General features: G+C 44.2%; 1 protein-coding gene across 1 annotated transcript in view; it reads left to right on the top strand.

Annotated features, from left to right (window-relative positions):
- Positions 1–15,914, top strand: part of SELP (selectin P) — a 169,510-nt gene that overhangs the window by 69,356 nt on the left and 84,240 nt on the right. The window contains exon 20 of the mRNA XM_033962306.1: positions 15,445–15,549. Coding sequence (XP_033818197.1) covers positions 15,445–15,549 — 105 coding nt within the window. The remainder of the gene's footprint in view (positions 1–15,444; positions 15,550–15,914) is intronic.

The following is a 15,914-nucleotide window of genomic DNA, read 5'->3' as shown; positions in this document are numbered from 1 at the left end:
GTGGGCGGAAGCTGCGGCAGAGAAGAAGCTTCTGTCCACACACGCGCGACTGCACGCACGCTCCGGCGGCTTTCAACAAGTCTGAAACCTTAAAATGCGCTTCGAAGGTAAGAGGGAGGGAGATAGATAGATTCGGGTGGATAGGTAGGAAGGAGGGAGGGGGGCCGCGCGCGATCGGTGACCACGCGTGTTCCCTCCCTTAACTGCGGAGACAAGGCCATTCACTGCTCCACGGGGCGGTGGATGGCATTGTCCCCGTACCTGCAGTGAGCACCTTCCCCTCTCCACTGTTTTGGCAGGTTACCCACGACTATTTGCGGCTAGCCGCGGGTAACATCCACCATGTCATTCTCTACTTGCAAGCACTGAGGCCCCTTCTTACAGATCACTGGAGGCTTCATGTGTGGGTCAGAGTAAACATCAGAGGTGTGGGAGAACTTGCAGGTGTGAAGCAGTTGGCCTCTCCTGATAGTTTCAAGTTTCAAGTTTTATTAATTTTTAATACATCGACCATCAACGGGCCGGTTTACAATAAAATTTTAAAATTGAGATAAAAGGTGAAGCTTATAAAAGTAAAGTTTTGTGAGGAAGAAAAAGAGGTGTACATTAAGGACATAGACAGGACATACTTGAAAGTGAGGATAAGGAGTAGGGAAAGGGGTACATAAGAACATAAGCAATGCCTCTGCTGGGTCAGACCTGAGGTCCATCATGCCCAGCAGCCGCTCACGCGGCGGCCCAACAGGTCCAGGACCTGTGCAGTAATCCTCTATTTATACCCCTCTATCCCCTTTTCCAGCAGGAAATTGTCCAATCCTTTCTTAAACCCCTGTACTGTACTCTGCCCTATTACTCCCTCTGGAAGCGCATTCCAGGTGTCCACCACTCGCTGGGTAAAGAAGAACTTCCTAGCATTCGTTTTGAATCTGTCCCCTTTCAACTTTTCCAAGTGTCCTCTTGTTCTTTTATTTTTCGAAAGTTTGAAGAATCTGTCCTTCTCTACTCTCTCTATGCCCTTCATGATCTTATAAGTCTCTATCATATCCCCTCTAAGTCTCCTCTTCTCCAGGGAAAAGAGACCCAGTTTCTCCAATCTTTCTCTCTCTCCCTTTCTCTCTCTCTTTCTTTCTATCTCTCTCTCTATTTCTGTCTCTCTCCCTTTCTCTCTCTCTCTCTCTCTTTCTCTCTCTCTCTCTATTTTTCTCTGTCTCCCTTTCTTTCTGTCCCTCTCCACTCTCTCTATGCCCTTCATGATCTTATAAGTCTCTATCATATCCCCTCTAAGTCTCCTCTTCTCCAGGGAAAAGAGACCCAGTTTCTCCAATCTCTCAGCGTATGAGAGGTTTTCCATCCCTTTTATCAAGCGTGTCGCTCTCCTCTGAACCCTCTCGAGTAACGCCATATCCTTCCTAAGGTACGGAGACCAGTATTGGACGCAGTATTCCAGATGCGGGCGCACCATCGCCCGATACAATGGCAGGATAACTTCTTTCGTCCTGGTTGTAATACCCTTCTTGATTATGCCTAGCATTCTATTTGCTTTCTTAGCGGCTGTTGCGCACTGTGCCGTCGGCTTCATTGTCATGTCCACCATTACCCCCAAGTCCCTTTCTTGGTTGCTCTCATTCAATAATATCCCTCCCATCGTATAGTTGTACCTCGGGTTTCTGTTTCCAACATGCAATACTTTACATTTCTCAACGTTGAACTTCATCTGCCACCTCGCCGTTACATTATTAGAAAGGAGAGGGAAAGAAGAGGGGGGGGGGGGAAAAAAAAAGAGTTGAAAGGAAACGGAGGGAGAGGAGTAAAACATGAGGATGGGATCGCTTCTTAAAAGCGGTTGGTTGATTTAACTGCCTTTTTAGAAGACCCTCAGGAGGTGATCCAAACGTGTATCAGCGAGCGTGATAAATCTTTGATTATGAAGCTTTATTTTAGGAAAAAAGATGCAATTTTCTTTTTTTTTATAGTTGAATTTGTATTCTCTGTAGGTCTCAGGATTAACGTTCTGAACTGTGATATGTGGGGGTTTTATTTGTTGCCTAATTTGTTCTACAAAAAAAATGAAATAGAGAATTAGAAAAAAAAAAAAAAAGTTCTATATGCGTGCTTTGACATTGGCTCTGAGTTCTTAAATCAGGGGTGTCAAAGTCGGTCCTCGGGGGCCGCAATCCAGTCAGGTTTTCAGGATTTCCCCAATGAATATACATGAGCTCTATTAGCATACAATGAAAGCAGTGCATGCAAATAGATCTCATGCATATTAATTGGGGAAATCCTGAAAATCCGACTGGATTGTGGCCCTCGAGGAGGGACTTTGACACCCCTGTCTTAAATGAACCTAATCTACAATTATTTTGTCCATAATTTTTCATGATTAGCATTTTATGTAAGCCATTCTCAAAAGGGGAAGAGTATGGTGCAGTGGTTAAAGCATGCTGAGGTTCTGGGTTTAACCCCCACATTGCTCCTTGTGACCCTGGGCAAGTCACTAAAGCCCCCATTGCCCTAGGTCAGGGGTAGGCAATTCCAGTCCTCGAGAGCTGGAGCCAGGTCAGGCTTTCAGGATATCCACCATGAATATGTATGAGATGGATTTGCATGCACTGCCTCCTTGAGATGCAAATCTTTCTCATGCATATTTATTGTGGATATCCTGAAAATCTGACTTGGCTCCGGCTCTCGAGGACCGGAATTGACTACCCCTGCCCTAGGTACATTAGATAGATTGTGAGCCTGACAGGACAGACAAGAATAATGTAATTCATGTAAACTGTTCTGAGCACCCCTGGAAGAACAATATAGAGAAAATTGAATAAATAAACATTTATATTAATATAAAAACCATAGTGTCGCACAAATTCTGTTTTCACAGAATGTCATGTATGTTATGTTGCCACCTAGTGCCTGTATTGCAGATTTGCATTTACCTAGATAACTAAATGATAGGAGCATAGGGCCTGACCTATCCAGTCTGCTCATCAACACCAACTACTAAGCTCTACAAGACCTACATTTCACACAGAGATGTTATGTACAAGACCCAGGCTTTTTTTTTAAACTCACTCATCCTAAAACTTAACTCTGACAAAACAAAATTCATCCTCCTAGAAAACAGCAAAACTCCAACGTTAACAAACCTAGTAATAAACTCGATCTCATACCCCATTCAACCCACACTAAAACTTCTTGGAGTACTGATCGACAGAGGCTGTACCATGCAACCACAAATCAACAAAGTAATAAAAACATCATTCTTGACTATGAGAAGCCTAAGACAAATCCGAAAATTCTTCGACAGGAAACAATTCCAACTTTTGGTACAATTTCTTATCCTTGGACTAATAGACTACTGCAACATACTATACCTCCCCTGCCCAGCAATCATGATAAAGCAATTACAAACAATACAAAACATAGCCCTAAGACTTATCTACTCATTGAAAAAATATGATCACATCACAGAAGCATACCATGACTCACACTGGCTCCCAATACAAGCAAGAATGCACTTCAAATTCTACTGCCTACTATACAAAGCTATTAATGGAGAAAGCCCAACCTACTGGAACAACCGACTAACCCGATCTACCTCAACCAGGCACAGGAGAACCCACCAACCAAAAATGTCAAAAGAGGAAAACTATATGACAACCTAATGGCCACCAAAGCAGCTAAACTAGACAGACAAATCACCAATCTGCTATCTATGACCACAGACTACAAAACCTTCAAAAAGAAACTAAAACCCTACTCTTCAAAAAACTCATAAAACCTGTTTAACACGACAAGTTCCTTCCCTACCACACACTCCACCCATATCTAATCTAAAATGTTTCGAATTACCCATGTTGCTCCTTAAGTTCTTGACAATTCTAATGTAATGTTACAACTCCTGTAAACTCCTGACAACTCTTGTGTAATCCACCTTGAACTGCAAGGTAATGGCGGAATAGAAATCACTAATGTAATTTTTACCATCTTCTGCAAAGAAATGTTTCCTTAAGTTACTCCTGAGCCTACTTACTTTCACTCTCATCCTATGATCCTCATTCCTCAGTTTCCTTTCCTTGGAAAAAAAGCCTGTACCATATACATTTAGGCCGTGTAGGTATTTAAATGTCTCTTATCTCAACGCCCCCTCTCTTTCCTTTCTTCCAAGCTTGTCTGAGGAGCCCCTCTATAAACTACAGCCAAAGCAACTGATACTTGAAGATATAGGCCATCCTCATATAAACAAGGCCTGCATGTGGCCATCCTCATATAAACAAGGCCTGCATGTGGCCATCCTCATATAAACAAGGCCTGCATGTGGCCATCCTCATATAAACAAGGACTCTCACATCCATAATATCTATGCCAAGCTAATTCAATTCCCATGGAACATATGTACAGTAAAACCTTGGATTGCAAGTAACTTGGTTTGCAAGTGTTTGGCAAGACAGGCAAAACATTTTATTACATTTTAACTTGATATACAAGCAATATCTTGCGATACAAGTACATACGGTATACATGCGTCACATCATCACACCCGAGCCGACGGTTCTTCTCTCTCTGACGCTGCGGGAATGTAGTGACTGTTCTAAACGAGCGAGGTCTTGCAATACAAGTACGTGTAGTATTATGTATTAAAGTTTTTGGGTTATGGAACGAATCGTCTTGGAGTTTCCATTATTTCCTCTGGGGAAATTCGCTTTGATATACGAGTGCTTTGGATTACGAGCATGCTTCCGGAACGGTTTATGCTCGCAAACCAAGGTTTGACTGTATTAGATTATACTATTAGATTGAATTCTTATACTGCACACCTGGATTGCAGAGCTGTAATCCATGCACTGCTAAACGGTAACCCTGATGTTTATTGTAACTCCATGAATGTCAACTGTACTCTTATGTAATATTATATTTTAACACTGTGAATGTTAAATATAACCCGTTCTAAGCTCTCTGGGGAAGACAGTATATAAATCCAAATAAATAAATACATTAAGAACATAAGAATAGCCATACTGGGTCAGAGTATCCTGTTTCTTACAATGCCAATTCTGGCAGAAACTCAAATAGCAATATTCCATGCTACCAATCCCAGGGCAAGCAGTGGCGTCCCCCATGTACGTCTCAATAGCAGACTATGGACTTTTCTTCCAGGAACTTGTCCAAACCTTTTTTTTAAACCCAGCTATGCTAACTGCTGTTACCACACCCCTCTAGCAATAAGTTGCAGAGCTGAATTATTTGAGTGAAAAATACTTTCTCCTGTTTGTTTTACAGGTATTTCCATATATGTAACTTTGAGTGTCCTTTAGTCTTTGTATTATTTTGATAGAGTAAAAACTTATTCCCATTCCACACCACTCGGGATTTTGTAGATTTCAACCATATCCTCCCTCAGCTGTCTCTTTTCTAAGCTGAAGAGTCCTAACCTCTTTAGCCTTTCCTCATACGAGAGGAATTTCATCCCCTCTATGGTAGTTCCTTGAACTTTTTCTAATTTTGACCAGAATTAAACACAATTTTCAAGGTTACTCCATGAATTTTCAAGGTCACACCATGGAGCGATATAGAGGTCATATTTGCCATCCTTTTTCTAATGATTCTTAGGGCTCCTTTTATCAAGGTGCGCTACGGGGGTTGGCGCGTTGGACATTTCATCACACGCTAACCCCCCCCCCCCGCGGCAAACCAAAATACTAACGCCGCGTCAATGGAGGCGTTAGCGGGCTAACACGGCAGGCGGTTTAACGTGCGATATTCCACGCGTTAAACCCCCTATCGCACCTTGATAAAAGGAGCCTAGTTTCCTGTTTGCTTTTTTGGCCACTGCCGCTCACTGGAAGAGGGGGGGGGGGTTATATTTCTGTATATAAAAAGGATGGAGTCGGTCCAGAGGAAGGCTACTAAAACGGTATGTGGTCTTTGTGATAAGGCGTATGGGGACGTAATGTAAATACGCATGAGTTGAGTCACTTTAATTTAAAAGGAAACTCTGCAATGAGAGGGCAGAGGATGAAGTTAAGAGGCTCCGGAGCAATCTAAGGAAATACTTTTTTACAGAAAGGGTGGTTGATGCATGGAACAGTTTCCCGGAAGAGACAGAGACTGTGTCTGAATTCAAAAGGGCCTGGGATAGGCACATGGGATCTCTTGGAGAGAGAAGGAGATAATGGTTACTGCAGATGGGCAGCTCTATGACATCACAATGCAGGTCTTAGCCTATAGGAAGAGGAGATGCAAATGTTAAGAGCCTTAGCCAATAGGGAGAGGAGGAGATAGTGGATGCTCTGGATGGGCCATTTGACCTTTATCTGCCATCACGTTTCTATGTTCTATTCCAGTAGAGTCGCTATGCTCTCATCACCCCTTTCCTCAAGTCACTTTACTGGCTCTCCATCCACTTCCATATACAGTACAAACTCCTCTTTTTGACCAACAAGTGTACCCACTCTTTAGCTCTTCAATATCTCTCCTCTATTTTTTCTCCCTATACTTTTCCCTAGGAACTCCATTCATCAGGCAAATCTCTCTTATCTGTACCCTTCTCTTCTACTGCCAACTCCAGAGTGCACCATACGCCTGGAACAAACTGCCTGATTCAGTACGTCAACCTCCACCCCTGGAACTATTCAAATCCAGTTTAAAAGCTCACCTCTTTGAGAATGCATTTAACTCATACCCCCCCCCCCCCCACCAAGCACCCTGAGAAACTCCCTAAGCCCCTACTTATGGGGAATTTAGGAAACACCTAAAAACATATCTGTTCCTAAAGTATTTGGGCAACTGACTTGTACAATCTTATTCGACAATAACTGATCCCTAGAGCTGTTAATCACTAGCTTCTAACTTTGTTAATTCTACTCAATTTGTATCATCTTTTAATCATTGTAAGCCGCATAGAACTTCACGGTCCTACGGTATATAAACTGTTGTTATTATTATTACTTGGCCTGTTGTCTATTAATTTAGATTGTAAACTCTACAGAGCAGGGACCGTCTCTTAAATATGTCATTGTACAGCACTGTGAATACCTATCGGCACTATAGAAATGTTAAATAGTAGTTGTAGTGGTAGGCTTACTAAACTTCATGATTACTTCCATATAAGATTATCACCTTAGTTTTTATTGCTCAAATGTAGGGCAAGAAGGTATGCATTTCAGGAGAGTATGTAGAAGGTCATGGGCGTGGTAATTTAGAATTTTAAGAACATAAGAATAGCCTTACTGGGTCAGACCAATGGTCCATCAAGCCCAGAAGCCTCACAGTGGCCAATTCAGGTCACTAGAACCTGGCTAAAAGCCAAGGAGTAGCAACATTCCAGCATCTCAAAGAATAGCAAGATTCCAGAACCCCTATGAGAGCAACTTTCCAGATCTGAGATTGTGATGTCATAATGCCTCATTCCACAGTGCCTCCGAGCCAACCTCATCGGTGATATTACGTACAATGGATTGATTGTCCTATACTTGGCACACATAAGAGCTTAAGAACAGCCATATTGGGTCATACCAATGGTCCATCAAGCCTAGTAGCCCATTCTCATGGTGGCCAATCCAGGTCACTAGCACCTGGCCAGGAGCCCTGAAAAACCCCGTGGTAAATTTATCCAGAGTGGCGTAGTGAGGGTGAGAGGCGCCCGCCACGTCTCATTCCCTGTACTTTTTTTTTTTTTAAAGTGCTCCGATGCGAGTCACATGTTTGCATTGGTGTCGGCTTGCCCTTTGACATCACATCCTAGGATTGGGACTCGCACGTGACATCAGAGAGAGCGCTGACGTGGGCAGCAACGTTCGCACTGGAGAAGTAAAAGAGGTACAGGGGAAGGCAAGGGTGCAAGCGTGTGTGGCAGGGGAAGGAATGGGGAAGGGGCGCGGAGAGGAGGGTTGCTGGCACCCCTAGCAAGATGGCGCCTGGACTCCCCCCCCCCCCCCACTGTTTAGAATGTTCCCCTCTTTCCCTCGAGGAGTACTAATATAAGTCATGGAACCGTGTGCTTGTTTTTTTCTATGTTCAAATCTGTTTTATTATTATGAATACCAAACAACAAATAACAAAGACAGCAAAGTCAAAGGAAAGATCTTCCAACAATACAAAAGTTATTGCATTGTTTTGGTGAAACAAGAGTGGAAACCCCCCCCCGCCCCCCCGAACCCCACCCAAGCAGCAATAACCACCCGGACAAAATCCCCCCCCCCTTTGTCCCTGAAGCAAACAGAAGTCAAGCAACAAAACTCCAAAATGCCAAAGGCCCGTGCTCCGGTGGCCCTTGGCAGTCACCCTCCCCCCCCCAACAAAAAGTCAACAAAACAGAAAGAAAAAAAAGAAAGTGCCTGCGCCGTCCGATCCCGGGAGTGAGCGCAATGAACCTCAACAAGGCTAAGCAAGAGGATTCAAAAGGAGACTGCGACCTCTAGGAGATAAGAAGTCCAAATAGACTCCCCACACAAGTGCTTGTTTTTTTTAAATAAGGATTCAACAACTAGGGATTGGTGCTCTAGTTTCGGTTTGTCAGACTGAAGCTTGTATAGATTATCCAACATCTGTGGAGCTACTGGCGCCCAAAGGGGAGAATCCCAATTTTAAAGTTAGGCTATGGAGAGTAGAGAATGACATAGGGACAAATTTTTCCCCATCCCCCCCCCCCGCAGGAACTCATATTTCTCCGTCCCTGCAAGGTTTGTCGCTGTCCCTGCCTCATTCCTGTAAGCTCTGCCTTAACCACCCAAGCCTCGAACACTTATGATTTTACAGTGTTCAAGGCTTGTGCAGATGAAGACACATCTTTCGGGAATGGGGCCTACCTAGCATATGTGACACCCGGGGCCCATCATTTTTTTGACACACCCCTCCCTCGTCTATATAAAAAGCATAATTTTTAGTAACAATCCACATATCGCACAACAGGAGTGTACCTAGGAAAAGGCAGCATCTTACATACTCCAGGAGCAGTAGAACATCAATACACCCATTGTAAAACTAAACAGGCTAGACTAATACAGATCGATCCTGCACAGTCAATGCTAACAGAGAACCATGTCTTTCGAACACATTGAACACAGAAAACACCTTTACGCAGTATGGAATATGTAATCACAAACTACCACCCACCCCCCTCCCCTTTTCACAAAATCATAGTGTGTTTTTTAGCACCGGCCACGATGGTAACAGTTTCGATACTCATAGAAGTTCTATGAGCATCAGAGCTGTTACTCCAAGGCTGGCACTAAAAACCACGCTTGTAAAAGGTTGGGGGGGGAGGGGTGTTAAAATTGAAATATATAGACAAAAGTTAAACTGAACCTTGTAAAAGGTTGGGGGGGAGGGGTGTTAAAATTGAAATATGCAGACAAAAGTTAAACTGAACCACCAAGAAGCTGGACTCTTCATACAATGCAACACCACAGAAACAGAAACAATGATGCGTGTCACCTAATATTGTGCAAAATATAAAGATAGCAGATGTAAATTTGAAAAAACAGAGAAATAGCAATCATCACTTTACAAATTGACAAATAACCTCCTCCCCCCACCCACCACACACTTTTATGAAGCTGTGTTAGGGGTTTTAATTGCAGGCCACATCGGTAAAAGCTCCAGTGATAAAAACCCTAATCCAGCTTCAAAACACCCCTTCCCCCTATTTTATGAAGCTGCGTTTGGCTTTCTTATCACCAGCTGTGGCAGAAAAAGCTGCTGTGCTCATAGAATTCCCATGAGCATCAGAGCTAATATCACTGCGGCTGGTAATTTAAAAAGCCTGCCTCTGCCCCCTCTCTCCTCCCTGCTTCCATAAAGCGAGGGCCGTTTTGAGTCCAAAAGGTGTGAAGGAGAGCCGACAAATATATTCCTACTTTGGGCATGCTTTCCTACCAGAACACCTGGCCTTGATCACACATGTAGAACACAAATCAACCTTATGCACATACAGGAACACAAAAGTCCTAATATATTGTGACAGGGAGAGTCCTGTCATGCTGGAAGAAACACTGCAGTGCTCTAAAACTATCCCTAAACCTACCCCTAGAAGCAGTCAGGTTAGGGAACCTGCTCTGCAGAATTTATCCCCAGTGAAAGGCAACCCAAAAGTGATCCGATTATACTTGCCTAATTCTAGTGTAGGGAATGCTAAAGGCAAAGAACTACAGGTACCAGCATGCACCAGGCAGGTGATAGCAAAACCCACAAAGAGATTAGCTCCTGCAATCAGCTCTACTGGGGGCAGGGTTAGTGAGCAGAGAAGCTATCCAGGCTCATCAGCAAAGCACCAGAGAACCACAGGTGTTTTGAGAGGCAATTAGCCTCATGCTAGAGAAAAGGGTGTGGTCCCTAGGCAATGGAGGCAGTTGCGAATTTATAACATTCCTGAAGCCTTGGGGAGAAGCAGACCTTTGCAAGCCCGGATTCAGAAGGCAGAGACCAGCACTTCCCAAAACAAGCAGGTAGAAAACCTCAGAACTGAAGCTGGAAATGCCAGAAGAAATGTCAGTAGAAGATATTGAAATGGAGCCTGAGGAATTAGGCATGGTCACAGAGTGAAGTTTAAGGGAAGTAAAAGCTGTTTCTGATAATGAAAACAAAGTAACAGAGACATTAAGAATGACTGCTTCTGAGTAATTAAGGGTAACAGAAGAATTAAGAAGCCCATGCTAATTACACCCTGAGAATTACTCCAGAGGCAAGCTGTTTGAAGTTGCCATATTTTCTTTTCTTGAACTTCTTGGTGTGCTAATGCAGTGGTACCCAACCCTGTCCTGGAGGACCACCAGGCCAGTCGGGTTTTCAGGATAGCCCTAATGAATATGCATGGAGCAGATTTGCCTGCCTGGCACCTCCATTATATGCTGATCTCTCTCATGCATATTCATTAGGGCTATTCTGAAAACCCGACTGGCCTGGTCGTCCTCCAGGACAGAGTTAGGAACCACTGTGCTAACGGGCTGTTTAGCCACCAATGAGAGTTTTTGTTTCTATGTTTTGAATGCACTACAGTATAAAGTCATCTTAAAATTCACACTAAACACCTGTACTGGACCTTTTAATTTTGATGAAGACACCCCTCTACCCTCCATGCCTCAATCAACCTCTCGGCTGAGGCTTGGGTGACCCAGGCCAGGGCTCGGGCTACTCCAGTCCAGGTCTTACCTGGTCACAATATACAAATGAAACCCCAATGCCAGACTCTGCATGCATGTAGTACACCACCAGAGAAATAGAAACAAATGCATAGAGAGCAGATGTAAATTCTCAAAACCAACATATTTCAATCATTAAATGGAAAATAAAATAATTTTAATACCTTTGTTGTCTGGTGATTTTATTCTTCTGCACGTGTTTTCCCAGTCTCTGGTTGCACTTCCTTCTGTCTGTGCCCTTAACTCTGCTTCCAGGGCCTTCTGCCCTTCTGCCCAATGTGGAGCGGTGGCCAAAACAGCAAACGGAATGCTAGGCATTATTAAAAAAGACTAAGAATGTTATAATGCCCCTGTATCGCTCCATGATGTGTCCTCATCCAAGTTTCCAAGTTTATTACAAAAATTTGATTAATCGCCTATCACATTTCCTAGGCGATGTACAATCTCATTAAAAATCAGTTGGGGAGACAAATTTAACAAACAATATAATTACAGACATTGCTATACATAATTTCTACATATCATTTCAAAAATAAGGAAGGTTTTTTAAAGGGTTACAATCATTATTAATTTAATTTAATTACATTTAAGGAAAAAACAATAGGAGGGGTAACAAATAAAATTTATATTTAATATGTAAAATAAAAAGTGAAAAGTAAAAAGTTTTAGGATATAAAATTTATACATTAAAAGCATCATTAAAAAGGAAGCTCTTAAGTTTGGATTTAAATTTATCTAGGTTCCTTTCCTCTCGAAGAAAAAGTGGGAGATCATTCCAAGATTGAGGAGCTGTTATTGAGAACATGGTGTGACGCCTTGTATTGATAACTTTCAGTGAGGGTATTGCCAATAAGTGTTGATCCTGCGATCTTAACTGTCTCGAAGTACGATAAGGAATTAAAACTCTATATATAAAAGCGGGGGTTTTAAATAATAATGATTTAAATGTAAGCAGACATATTTTAAATAAGATTCGGTGTGTAACTGGGAGCCAATGTGCTTTTTTGAGAAGTGGAGAGACGTGATCGAATTTTTTGGCTTTGGCATCTCGAGTATTGCATTCAATTCTGGTCTCTTTATCTCAACAAAGATATAGTGGCGCTAGAAAAGATTCAAAGAAGAGCAATCAAGATAATAAAGGGGATGGAATTCCTCTCGTGAGGAAAGACTAAAAAGGTTAGGGCTCATCTGGGAAAAGAGATGACTAAGTAGAGTTGCCAGATTTTCCAATCGGAAAATCTGGACCCCCCCTAGACCCACCCTAGCCATGCCCCCGCTGCCGCTCTTGTCGGGCAGGGAGGAAGTCCACACATGCACGGATGCCATACAATGACATCACGTGCTCGCAGTATCCTGCCCTCTCACCTCCCCACCGCTGCTATATGCTTCTCGAATGAGCAGCAGCGGCTGTAAACTTAAACGCAGTTATCGTGGGATAGCTGACGGCTCTGCTCCGGAACAAGGAAGTGATGTCGGAAGGGTTGGACCAGCTGCCACGGGAAGGTGCAAGAAGGTCCCGCGATGACTGAATTTAAAGTTTACTGCCGCTACTACTGGTTCAGGAAAGCAGCAGTTGCAGAGTAGGGCAGGAGGCTCCGGACCCGGTGGGCCAGATGTACACTTCCTTAGATTGTGCACCTGGGGTGGACCACCCCTCCCCTCCCTTGGTATGCCACTGGGCAGGGACAGAAAAAACTTGCCGGGATGGGACTGAAAAATGAGTTCCCGTAGAGATGGGGAAAAATTTGTCCCGGGTGCGGTCTTTGTACGGGTCGCAGGCACCTATCCTTCTCTCTGCTCCTTCCCAACCCTCCTGCCATGCGCGTGCCCCTTCCCTTCCACCTCTTTCATTTTCCCCGCACAAGCAGCATGAGAAACTTCCTGCCCACACCCGTGTTGCCTCTCTCTGACGTCACTTCCAGAGAAAGTGACGTTGGAGGGATAGCCAATACGATGTTGCTCGGGGGAAGGGAATGGGAGGTACATGCATGGCAGGTGGGGTTGTGAAGGAGTGGGGTGCGGAGAAGAGGGCGGGGGAGAGTCTTCACTGACCCTCGCTATGCCACTGCAGCACAAAATGTGCTTGCTGCTGGACAGAATGCACTTGTTGCAGTGGAGAGGGAACCGTGCTTGCGCTCCCTAGCTTTCTTACATGGTGTCCCCCCCCTCCCCCCCTCCCGATGTTGGCAGCAAAGTAAAGCTGGACATCGATGTGTTGGTGTAACACTGCGAAACAGCATCTTGGCATCAGTGCAGCAAAACTCGACTCGAAAAGTGACTTTTCTTTTGTGAGGAGCTAGCGACCCCCAGAATAAAAAAAAACCCACAGCTGGGAGAATTAAAAAAAACAAAATGGAGAGGATAAGTAGGCCGAAGCCTGAGGTACAGCATTCCCAGAGAAAAAGAAACAACTTAAGTCAGGAAGGCCGCACACACAGAAGATATGTGTGTGCAAAAAATATACATTAGAAATGCATACAACACAAGATTAAGAAAGACATGTGTACAGAAGACTGAAAAACAGCTTCTCTGCTCCACGGAAAAAATATACTGAAGGGCCTGTGAGCCACTAGAAGGCTGGAAGGCACCCCGTATGGGCAGTCTTTTTGCTTCTTAAAGTGATAGTTCACTTTGGACTGCCCATGCTAGGTTCCATGGATGACGTCGCCCCCACATGAGAATATGCTGCCCGCTTGTACCGGGGTAATCATATTTAGGGTTACCAGATTTTACATGAGTAAAATCCGGACAGGTGGTCCTGCCCCTCAGCCCCGCAGAGTTCCAACTAGCCCCTCCCTATTCCACCCAAGTCATGCCCCATTGTGAACCACCCCGCTCCCCAAACCTCCTCTTCTTGAGCTCAGAGACGTGTTTGGAGGGCCTCCATGCCTGCATATTACATCTCTGCGTTGCATCTGCACATGCGCAGATGCTCTCCAGACATGGCCCCGAGCTCCAAGCTTTTCATAACTCCGAAAAAGTGCTGGGTTTTTGAAAAGCCATCCGGATGCCTGGACGGTCCTCTTAAAAAACAGGACGTGTCCAGTAAATCCGGCTGTCTGATAACCCTAATCGTATTTAAGCTCTTTACTCAGATGACAATGTGAGAATCCAGAAGTGGCATTCTAGTAACGGTTTGTATTGCACAATCTGTCTCTCTGGAGAGAAGAGAGAAGTGCTTTGTCTCACCATACCATGTTTTGTCATATTATGTTTTACCATGCTTTGTTAACCTATATTTTGCCATCTCTGTCAGACAATATTTGCCATGTTATCTCCTACCATACTATGTCTGAGAGTGTGGTGCAGTGGTTGATAGTGTGGTGCAGGGGTTAAAGCTACAGCCTCAACACTAGAGAGTTGCACGGGGACAGAAATCCCACCTATCCCCGCCCGTCCCCGCCAGGATCCTCTCCGTCCCCACCCGTCCCCGTCAGGATCCTCTCCATCCCCACCCGTCCCCGCCAGGATTCTCTCCGTCCCCACCCATCCCCGCAAGGAATTACCTCCATCCTCGCCCGTCCCCATAAAAAACAGCAATTACTTCTGACAGGATCATCAATTCCACGGTTTCTTTTGTGTTTGCGCTGCTGTTTTCCTTGTGGAATCTCTTTGGTGGAACCCTTTTTTTGTTTTCTGTTCAGGTAATTAACTTATAAACCCCCTCTTTTACTAAGGCTGATGTGTCCATTATATTATATGGACGAACCCTGCTTCTAAAGCCTTCCATCCCCGTGGGAGTCTCATTGGCTAGAGGGGGGTCCCCGTGGGAGTCCCGTGGGCCAGAGTGGGGTCCCCGTGGGAGTCCCGTGGGTTAGGGGGGGGATTCCCACGGGAACCCCGTAGGACCCGCGGGTTTCCCGCGATCCCCGTTCCCGTGCAGATCTCTGCTCAGCACCCTGAGGCTTAGGGCTCAAACCCACACTGCTCTTTGTGACCTTGGGCAATCACTTGGTCCCCCATTGCCCCAGATATATTAGATAGAGTGTAAGCCTGCTGGGGACAGACAGGGGAAAAATGCTTGCGTACCTGAATAATTGTTCTGAGCTCCCCTGGAAGAACGGTAAAGAAAACTGAATAAATAAATATATGTGTGAGAATAGACACAGCATACATAAGCTTCTTCCTCGTTTAATTCTGCTTACTGTGACTTCAATTAGGCATCTTTTAACAAATCATATTCAGTGTAATAAGGGTTGCTCCCAGCAATTTTTACTCTCTAATTGCTTAAAAAATAAACCCGAGATATTTGAAATGGTTAATAAGAGACTTAACAGACTCCTGGTCAACAGGAAAAAGTCTGAAGTAGCGTGAAGGGCTGAAAGGAAGTGCCACAGAAAGAAAAGCAGAGACGGGAGAACTTGCAACTCAGTCTGGGGGCAGAACGGCATCTGCGGACGTTGGCAGAGAAATGGTGAGTCCGGTTTTTCTCTTTGTATGACTTAATAGTGCTCACGAACAGTAGAAGGAACTGGAGCTGTTTGCGGAGGGTCACAAAAGATAGAACTAGATGATATCTTTAGAGAAACCATGAATCCTGTGTTTCTCCTGAAGTGTTATAGTGCCTGACCTCCTGAGCTATTCCAGTCTTCTAGTACCCAACATAGGATGCCTTTTATCTTATGGATATGTTTTGCTTGCTCTATTGATGACCAGTAGAAACTGCATAAAAATCCTCTATTGTCAATGAAAAGTCGCTGAGGTATCTTTTTAAAATTTCTTTTATATTGCCTGTAAATCATTGCAGCAGTATACAATCAGGGTTCACAATCTGAAATT

The sequence above is a fragment of the Geotrypetes seraphini genome, chromosome 10, assembly GCF_902459505.1.
Source record: "Geotrypetes seraphini chromosome 10, aGeoSer1.1, whole genome shotgun sequence".
Taxonomy (NCBI): Eukaryota; Metazoa; Chordata; class Amphibia; order Gymnophiona; family Dermophiidae; genus Geotrypetes; species Geotrypetes seraphini.
This window is presented reverse-complemented; position numbering and strand designations above follow the sequence as displayed.